Source organism: Falco punctatus (assembly GCF_963210335.1).
Source record: "Falco punctatus genome assembly, chromosome: 12".
NCBI classification, from domain to species: domain Eukaryota; kingdom Metazoa; phylum Chordata; class Aves; order Falconiformes; family Falconidae; genus Falco; species Falco punctatus.
Window position 1 is genome coordinate 18,094,260 of NC_137592.1, and position 10,727 is coordinate 18,104,986.

General features: G+C 44.8%; 1 protein-coding gene across 4 annotated transcripts in view; it reads right to left on the reverse strand.

Moving 5' to 3' along the window:
* EPAS1 (endothelial PAS domain protein 1) overlaps positions 1–10,577 on the reverse strand; it is a 79,132-nt gene extending 68,555 nt beyond the window's left edge. Inside the window, exon 1 of one of the 4 annotated variants that reach the window (XM_080408297.1) lies at positions 10,243–10,577. In XM_080408297.1, the coding sequence (XP_080264423.1) occupies positions 10,243–10,268 (26 nt within the window). In that variant the 5' untranslated portion in view covers positions 10,269–10,577. The remainder of the gene's footprint in view (positions 1–10,242) is intronic. The other 3 variants (XM_080408300.1, XM_080408295.1, XM_080408299.1) reach the window with 3 other exon arrangements.
* Between the last annotated feature and the right edge of the window lie 150 nt (positions 10,578–10,727).

The window sequence follows — 10,727 nt, forward strand, 5'->3', positions numbered from 1 at the left end:
ATGTAAAAGTGCTTTGTTAAGCAATAAAGGCGGTCAATCTCCCCAAATGTCTACCTTTTCTTAAAAATGTATGTAATGCTCTTTTGTTAAGACCAGGCATCATCTTAGCTAGATACTGTATTGATTTCCTCCTCTGCAAGCGAAGGTCACCTGTCTCAAGTGTGAGTGTTGGCAAATCTCAACTCTCTGCATTCCCTGATGAACACGTGTCGGCTTAAAGGACGATGGGAAACAGTTGCCCTGGCCAAGATGGGGATGCACTGGAAGTAGTAAACAAAAAGCTACATTCATCATGGATTTCCTTTGTGACAGAGGTTCCCTTTAAGGATGGACAGAAAGACCAGGGACAGCCAAAGCCATCACGCCCACTCCTTCAAAGACAGCTCTTCCCTCCCAGCGAGGGTAATATGCAGAGGCCATTCCCAAAGGCTCACCCCTTCAGAGAACTGAGCAAATGCAGCCTTCCCAGAAGAATCACCTGGTGAATGATCTACAGGAAAAATACCAGAAAAGTTTCCACCAATTTCCGATCTTCTCCTAGATTATGAAACACACTGGAGGCAACTGAGTCCTTAGAAAAAATCCTGGAGTAGAGTATAGCTATAATTGGTCACTGCATTTGTATACCAGAGAAATACTACCTAAGGAGTTGTGGCATGATAAAGCCACTTAATGTTTAATTTCTTCTCACACATGTATGTATGATGCTGCAATTCCAGCCATCATTCAAAAAACACTTTTTGTTCTAAGAAAGCTTCATATCAGCCTTAAGTCAATACTCTCCACAACCACCTAAGTATGAAGATAGTGTCATTGCCATCAGGTGATGAGTATGTAATTTCATCATAATACCATACAAAAATTAACCAGGTGCAACAACGCATACAATTGCAGAAGATATTCTGGTATTTGCAACAAGTTTTGGACACAAACTACAGCTAATAGTCTGACGCATTCCTAGCAACATTCCCCATTTGCAAATATAGAAATACAGATGGGGTGGGGGTTGGAGGGTTTAGCATTTGTTAATGTCACAAAGATCTTTGAAGTATTGTGAGGAGTACCCAGTGACACCAAGAATTTACTGGCAGAGAGGGTGATACCATTGTGAATGAAAGGACAGGGCTTGGAAGACCAACACCAGCCACGAGAATGTCGGAAACACAATGGCTGAATGGGACTGCTTTGTAGTTTATCATACAAATGCAAGTGCGAACCACAACTGTGATACCAAGAGTTTAAGTACCTTTTTATGGCAGTAAAGACCTTAGATATGCTAATGGCGGAAACAAAATACAAGGAATGTTCTTTAAAGCATACTTCCACCACCTTTATAAAAACTGCCCAATAACCATCCCACTCCATACTCCTTCAGTTTATTACCTAAGCAAATACTTATCTTACAAGCACATGAATGTATCTTAACGGAAAAATACTATGCAGTGACTTTTGAACACTGTGAGATGACTTGCACCAAAATTCAGAGCTCTTAATGGATTTTTCCCATGCAAAGATTTTAAGAAGTTCATAAGGCCTCTGACACTACAAATTAGCAGCAACCTTCCCTTTTAAGAAAAGCAATAGGGCACATTTTTAGATTTCATGGAACTTATTCAGGCCATCGCATTGGCTTCATTGCTCAGCAAATCACCTTCTGTGTATAAATAATATATACCAAGGGACTCAGATGATGACTACCTACTGAAAATGCATGTAGTAGGCCAAAGGTGTATATCACCTGGGATTACTATATTTCAAGACATAACAATACCTGTTACTTAAAACAACAGTTTTCCTGGGAAAGACAAAGAATTCTCTCTCACGATATGTAGACAGGTTTTCAAGAATGTGACTCTGAACAACAAAGGTAGAAATTCTGCAACATGCTGTTTTCATCTCTCCCACATTTTGACTTTCTTGTTTGTCATATCAGGAGCCAGTTATGTGGGGCAGGGAAAGCCTTTATTGCCATGTTTTTAATTATACAACAGTCTTTAAAAAGCTGTTCACATAACCAAAGCTGGAGAAGACCTTTGTCATCACCAAGTCACCCTTCCTGCCTAACCCAATCCAAAGATGACTAAACTTTTTCATCAGAACTGGTAACTTGTTTAACCAATTGCAGTTTTTGAAAGACTGGGACTGCTTTGAGTTCAAGGACTCAGGTGATGAGGACTTCATGACTAGTGTAAAAGGAATACCTAATATTTTAGTTTAGCAGATAAAAGATTCTTTCTGAAAGACAGGCACTTGATTGAGGTCAAGCCACCAAACCAGATTAACTTATGTGTCTCATGGCTTTTGGTAAAACAAAGATCATTGGGGGGGAAAAAAAGGAATTGAGTCAAACACCAGAAAAGAGAGGGTGTGTGTGTGTGTGTGTGAATATCTTTAAATTAGAAAGAGGCTAAAGATTACTTAAGTGTCATCCAAATAAAATTTAATACATCCAGTTTTAGATTCAGGAATTCAGAAAGTTTATTAAAATGAAGGCAAATCTAAAATGTTTCAGCAGTCTCCAAATGTTTTGACCATTTTTCAGTCCTATCCCCACACTTTATTCCAACACAAGCTCTTGTTTCCCTTGTGCTCTGGAAAATTATTTTCCAAGAAAATACTTACTTTTACAGAAAATATTTGCTCCACCAACTGCATCTGCAGCTCCTTCTAATGGTCAGTAACCCATTGTTCGAAACTCACACCTTATATCTTACCTTCATTTGCGTAACTCAAACCAAATGTATTTTGATATATTAGATAATGAGTAACAAATATTTACAGTAGATTAAGTTCACATTTCAGTAGTTTGAGATAGTTTCTAAATGATCCTGGTGGACTTATTATACATATACCTTCAGACAGACTGCATGCTATCAAGTGCCATAAGTTACACCCATATGATTCATCCATTAAAAGAGTTGCTCAGTTAAAAAAAAACCAAACCAAAACATAACACACACACAAACCTCCCCACATCACTTCTAATTTTAGCCTCTCCTTAGATAACACAATTTCTTGAAACAAAAAGAAACGGTCAGACTGCTCACACTCCTCTAGCTTCAAAATGTTATTTGTAAAAGTAGTTGAACGTACACAGTACTTCAAATATAAAGGGATGCTGCAGTGCTCCAGCATTCTAATCTGTCAGGGCTGTGGAGAAGGAAGTCAAAGCAACAGGGAATGAGTGATTTTTGGAAAAAAATTGAGACAGACAACAGACTGCACTGTAAGTCGGCACTTACAGCTTTTCTGTAGGGGGGGTGGGGTGGTAGAAGGGGATGGGGGGTGGGGGTAGAAAGAAAAAAAGGAAAGAAAGGAAAGAAAAAAAAAAAGAAAAAAAAAAAGCCACAGTAGGACAACCCAGTAGAGCATGGGACCCAAGGCTGGGGGTGTACCATCACCTCTCCCTCTGCTGTGGCTCAAGCTTTCAGGAATAGCGCCCATGCCAAAAGCAACAAGACAGCTAAGGTGTTAAAACTGGTCATGGGCACATCAGCATGGAAGGTGAGAAACAGCATCTCATGGGATATATTGGTCATCAGCGCAACCCTCCCTGCAGCAGGAAAGAGCTAACAGCCACACCAGCATGACGGGACCCAGCAGAAACTCATCTCTCTTTCTTTCTTTTTTTTTTTTCCCTCCAATTCAAAGAAATTTAAGGTAGTTTTGACACCAGCCCTGATAGGTAAGAAATAGCAGATGATGCTATTTCATAAATGCATCCTTCTTTCTGTAGGTCTGAAGGACTGAAGCAGATACCCATGGGGGAATCATCGTTCTTTTAACTTTACCTTCATGTTGGTACACCATAAAATGAGCACTCTGTTTATAGAGCGATGGTGACTTAATCACCACTATGCCGAGTTTGGAAAAAATAGCTGGGGAGACGTATTACTTGCTGTAAGTTATCTTAAGATCACGGTGGGGCAATAACTCTTGAGTTTATGATGATATAGTAAAATACCAAACAAACAAATCCCAGCCAAATCCCATAAATGGCCAGAGCCCGGCTGTTCTCTCCATCACAATCCTGCTTTACAGCCTGTCCTCATTCTGGCCTGGGGTTTTCATTCATGTAGGTCACAGCTGGGATTTAGGGACAGACCTCAAGAAGTAGGGGCTGGAGCCGTAGCCAGGCACAGGCAAGACACATTTTTAGGGACGCATTAGGGATACTTCTCCTGTATCTTGTTGGAAACACCCATTAAGTTGTTGAGACCTTTTTGGAAAACAGTTAGTTTGGTTCTACAGATACTGCACAAACACTTGAGATTGAAACGTATGCTACTTACTGTTTGTTTGAAAGCAGAGCACTATATGAATACATACACAGCAGAAGGAAGAAGTATTTGTAACTTGGGGGTGGTTCGACATATTTGCATTAGGAATGAAAAACGTTACGGAACTGTAGTATCCTGGTTTTGTCCCACTTGAGAGCAGAATCAAAATAAGGAAGTATTTTTTCCTCCTGCCCAGATGCACAAAACTTGTTCGTAAAGCTGCAATAAGCCAGTATTAATCGCACACCCACAGGCTAACATAAAGTTTCTGAATTTTTTCAGACAATCTTTTTGGAGGCAACACCCTAAACATTCCCCTAATCCAAGAAACCTGCTGATTCCACATATTTGCACACAGAGGAAGGGTCAAGACTAGGGCACGTCTTTGACTGAAGATCAAACATAAAAATTCAACTAAAACGACTTTGCTTCTTGTCTGGCAAAACATTTCATGAGTTTCTATAGGATGGAACAGTGAATATTTGCTGTGTCATGTAATGCAATGGACAGAGAAGCAGAATGGATACGCTACTCAACTCCAAACTCTTTGTAATAGCAGTCAAATAAATTAAATTACAAGTCTAACTGTTTAAAGACCTAAATACATCCATTTAATCGAATTTATTATGGTAGATTTTGTTTCAACTACATTTTCTAGACATAAATAAAGTCACAGAGGAAAAAACCAAAATCCTAATTAGATCTGAGCTCAAGAAGTAAAGAGCACAATTAAATGAGAGTTACTTTGGAACATTAGCTATTTATCAGCCAATTGGCCTAATGTACTTCATTAATCTACTCTCCAAATGCACAGTAAAATACAGTTTCCCATTTTATGTACTTCAGAAAGACCCTCCATGAAAAGTAGCCTTGTAAATCTAAGAAAGCAGTTATTTTTTCTTATATAAGCAGTCAAGATTTATCCTTAGCAGGTAACTACTTTATTGTATTGCCTTTTAAGAAAATGAACACAGGAATGATAAATGAGAAAAAAAATGCCAGCTGCATAATAACCATACCGGCATTTTCTCTTAATTTAAGAGAAGGGCCCTGTCAACCTTGTGCCAGCTACTAGAAGTAAAAGTATTTATAACTACTAAGATATACATAAGACTATGACTATTGGAGTAATTAACAGAACAGCATTTCACAAATAGCTTTAGAGGAATAAAACCATTCCAGATATCCAAAATTGTTTTAAAATACAACCTGTCTTTATATTGCTCATTTCCTTACTCTAATGTTTATCCTCTCAGTTTTAAAAAGGTTATCTATTTGAAAACAACAGCAAAAAGTTCCATAGTTGACAAGTTCTGCCCCCACCATACCTAACAGCAGCTCCTAAATGGAACCTGAAAACAAAAATACTTAATGCTTGTGAATGCACCATAATAAAAAGACACTACAGAAAGGCAGAGATACTAATTTTTGATACTCATGATGGGTGACCTAAATTAGCAGCATAACCTCAAAACTCCTATTATCAGAGCACCTCCTGTATGCAAGATATTCCCAATGACCCACACAAGATATACATGACAGAAGATGATGGGTATCAGAAGACAAAGTGAAAAAGAGATGACGCAGAAAGGAGCTGCATACTAAGGGGTATTAGATTTTTAACTTGCTCTTGGGTTAAGTGCTAAACACAGCAGAGCCAGCCCTCGCAGCACTCCTGCAAAGCACAAATCCTTAGAAGCCCTGGTAACCTCGGGAGGACAGTACACCCCAGGAAGCACATGCATTGCACCCTGCTCCCACAGTGAAAGCCACTCAGCCCTCATTAAGCTCAAATGCTTTGGCTCTATAGAGGTGAAGCCACAGCAGTTGCGCAGCAGAAGTCAAGCTTTCCCATAGACAAGGACGCCAAGCCAGAGCTCAACCCACTTCTGCTTCGCACTGTTGCAAGCAAAGGGAGACAGGGAGGCACACAGGCAGCCTCATCATTCCTCATTCATGCGCCCTTGGGCCACCCTCTGGTAGAAAAGCCCTTTCCACATCCACAGAAATATAGAAAGGGCAGCGAATGCAGAAACCAGAAGGGGCAAAACCACAGTACAATGAGTACAAGTGGCCAGAGTCAACTCTAGAAGACCTGCAAGCTATGAAGTGCCTGCATTTTTGGTGCTGAAACGTAAGTCCAAGCTGCTTTATGTTAACATACCATAAATATGTGCTACACAGCCAGTTTCAACAGGTTGTTTGTCATGAATTCAGGAGATTAAGTTTCCTTTGATAATTCCAAATAAGAAAAATTGTAAGGGCAGATATTAACAGACACAAGCAGGAGTAAATTAAATACCCGGGCTATGTGTGGGGAGATGTTGAGCAATAACAAAAATGTTCATTTGTTTTACATAGGCAAGTAATCTACCAACAGTCTGCACAGGAAAGCGTTCAAAGCTTCATCAGCTGAAGTACACAAAGTGAGGTTTACAAGAATATAAGGAACAACCTGCATTGGCAAGCGGCTAGACAAGATCATCTAATTCACCACCGTCACAGAGGAACAGTCCAGAGGTAGCGTACCTGGCAATACTGACATACATTAAAACAGAAAGCATACTGGGTAGAACAAAACTGAGACCATACGTTTCCTGAAACCTGCAGTTTAACACTCACATTTCCCAGCCTCCAAATTACACCCACCAGGAGCCAGCGACTACCTGAGCTCTGGAGAATGGTGCCGTCAGGACCGTTTCCTCATCCTGAGCAGGAGAGGCCAAAAGTGACCTCAGCTTGGCAGAATCGCTCTCCTGAAGTACAGGTCAGCAAAAATTGAGTCACAAAGTGTCTTGTTAGAGGGGCTCAATATCCAGTAAAGGCCAAAGTGAAAGAGCCATTGAGAACAGTCAGTTACCTAGTCAACATCTGGGAGGAATCCAGTTTGTTTACTATCTGGACCAGAAGAAGTTAAACAGATTTATATAACATTACATCATGAGGGTGACAAAACAGTACTGTATAATTATATGGGGATTGCTAGCACAGAATCTCCCTGAGCTGCAGAATGGGTTTATTTTTCGTACAACTGGAAAACAAACACAAAAATCCCCAAAGAACACAGTTGAAAAGGTGAAGCCAATTGATGCATCCTACTCAGTGGTACCTGATTTGCCCTGAACCTGGTTTCAAACTTTTCTCAAGCATACCTTGTCCATCCAGAGCAGTCCATTTAACACACCATCCATTCCTAACAAACAACTATGTGCCTCGAATAATTCAGAAATACATGAAGACTAAATAATCAAAAAACACACCAAGATATTCTGCAAGACTGCCCTAATTAATCCGGGACATATCTACTATTTGTACTGCACAGTGATCACAGGTATTTTTTTCCCCTAGCTTTTATGATTTTTCTAAAATGTGTTTTACCCTTTTACTCCTCCTTTCCCCAGTTTCTAATTACTGGTATTCTAAGAAACATCAGATTTTGTATTTCAGACTGCATAGATAATGTATTGGGATTTTTCAGTTGAGTTAAAATAATGATATTAGTCTCAGCTCAGTATCTTGGACTAACTTTAAATGTGGGAAAGCAGCCTATTGAAAGTGCTATAACATTTTGTTCCAAAGAAAGCAACTGCTCTTTTCTATTGGCAGACAGAGCTTCAAAGAAGAACCTGAGGATGCTCTTCAACTTAAATGGACCATTAAAAGAATCTAAGATTATCTTCCCATAGAGCATCTGTTTGACAGTCAGAGAACTGCTCCTCTAAACATATGTTCCAGAGCTGCCTGGAAATCTAGTAAACCAGATTACCCCCACCACCTATTCTTGCTGAAAGTGATTTATAAATGCTATTAGCGAGTCAGGTTAGAGTTCCTAGCTGCATATCTGGTTAGAGATCAAGCAAATAATGCAACAACTGTTATACTCAAGGTAATAAATCTATTGTATAACGTTATTGGAAAGTTAAAGAAAAACCACAACCTTATTTCAATAGGCGATCTAGGGTGCATCACCAGCAGGGCCGTACATACTCACGCAGGCAGGGAGGCACAAGCCAGCTGTCTTAAATCCCTCACCTGATACTCTCCCAGTTCTTTCATAAACATTAATTTACACAACAATCCCATGAGCCAGATAACAATTAGCCTGCTTCTGAGACAGACAGAAAAGTGTCACTGGAATATCACAAGATTTACATAAAATCAGTGACAGAGTCAGGATTAGTGTTCAAACTTTAGTCCTGTGAAGTTTCTACATTGTACCTGAAGAGTATTTCTACAAAGCGCTTCAGCGTGCTGTCCTGCGAGACCAGACAGTGCTCAGCCTCTCACAGTGTTTGGAAACAAGCAGTTAAACCTGGATAAATTAGGACTGCCTTGTTAGACAGAGGTGATACAATGAATGCGGTGTATTTTCAATACGTTTGCTATTTCATTCTTCCCATTCCTATAAACTACCATAACATGTTTGTATAAATACATCATACTGTACTGTAACTTTTTACTCTCGTTGAATGCACAAGGACACAAAACGTACACCTTTTATACTCTGCACAGAAGATCGATACCTACAGCAAAACACACTTGAGGCAATCGTTTAACCTCAGTACATTAGCGTTTGATAAACTGAGGCTAGATACATGGGAAAACGTATGGTTTATACTACAATACTTCCCCTAATACATCGTCATAAGGTGACTCAATAAAAAATGAACTACTATACAAACCAAAAACCAGTGTTTAAAGTTTAGTGCATCATTGACTGGAAGGTACATGTGACAAATAACAAGATAAATTTCTTAACCTGTAAATCACACGGTTTATGAAGGCAATCTATAGCCAAAACGGCGACCTGAGCCAATAACAGGCTCAGCCTTGTGACTGCCTGCCACGCAAAACAAACGGGGTAAATACCCTCTTATGAGACTTCGTGGACCTTCCTTCACTTGTGCAGCCTTCCCCGTGTCAGCGCCCTCCCTCCTCCACAGGAGCTGTTTATAGGCTTGGAGCCACCACTAGATAAGTCTTTCCTTAATCTCCACCTGTACCGGCTGTGTTCGGGATTGCGAGTTTTATTTTGACGCTCTATCCCTAGAGCCAAGAGAAAAACACGCTCCTTCAAGCAACTACAAAAAAACTAGCCAGTTAGGTTTATTCCCTTTGGAAGGTCCATTAAGGCAGTAGGGACATCCAGCTTTGAACCATGCTCGGAGGGCAGCAAGCGGCGGGACGCAGCGCCCCCCGAGCCCCCCGCCCGCCGGGACAGCCGCTGCCCGCCCGGGGCCGCACCGGCCGCAGGGACCGCAGCGGGCAGCGCTCACACGGACGGACGGTGCCAGCCCCGCGGTCTCAGCCACGGAGCGCGCTACCTGCAAACCCCCCGTCCTCAGCTGGAAAATCATCCCCCAGTGACTAGGTCCCAGCTGGCGCTGAGCCCTGCCTTCCCGTGAGCCGCGGCCACCCCGCAGCGCGGCAGCCCCGCACCGACAGGTGCACCTGCCCGGCCGCAGCCCCCGCCGGGCACCGCCGGGGCCGGGCGGCTCCGCTGCGCTGCGGCTGGCGGCTCCCGCTCGGGACGCGGGGGCCGGGGCCGGGGCCGCCTCCGCGGCGGCCGCCAGGGCGCTGCTCGCTGCGGTGCCGCCCGGCGGGGGCAGCTCCCCCGGGCAGGCGCGCCCCGGCTCGGCTCGGCTGGGCAACCGGGAGCGGCGCCGCGCTTCCCCCAGCAGAAGGGCGCGGGCTTGCCCCGATGGAGCCCGGCGCGGCTCCGCGGCCCCTCTCTCCCGCCGGCCCCAGGCAAGCGAGCGCCCGCCGCAGCTGCTGGCCCCGCAAAGGCTCCGGAGCCCTCTCAAAGCAGCCGCGGCGGTGGGAGGCGAGCAGCGCCGCCCGCGGGGAGCTCGGCCGCGGCCCCACGAGGGGCGGCACGGCACAGCCCGGCCGCGGGGGCAGCCGGCGGAGGAGCAGGACGAAGCGGCCCAAGCAGCCCGAGCCTCGCCCGCTGCCCTCTCACCTTTTCTTCTCCTTGTCAGCTGTCATCGCGGCGGCGGCCGGCTCCTGCTCCGTCTCTCGGGCCGGGGCGGGCTCAGCACCTGCCCGCAGGACGCGGGGGCTCCGCGGGCGGACGGACGGGACGGGGCGGGGGTCCGGTTCGGCCGGGTCGCCCCCGAGGCGGGCGTACAGTCTCAGGACACTGCCGAGGATTGTACGGCCCGCCCGGGGGAGAAAGGCGGCGGGGCAGGAGCGGCGCGGCAGCGGGCTGTGCGGCTCGGCGCCGCCCGCAGAAGTTCTCACTTTAAACCTTGGGCCGCCGCCGGCCGCGGGGGCAGGGCCGGCCCCCTCCGCCCCGGCCCCGGCCCCGGCCCGGCCCGGCCCCGCTGCCACCACCAATGGGGGCCGGCAGGGCGCCGCCGCCGCGCCCCGGCCTCCCCGCCCCCGGCACCGGCCTGCCCGGCGGCGCCGCGGGGGGTCAGCGGGGCCGCCCCCGCCCCACCGGCA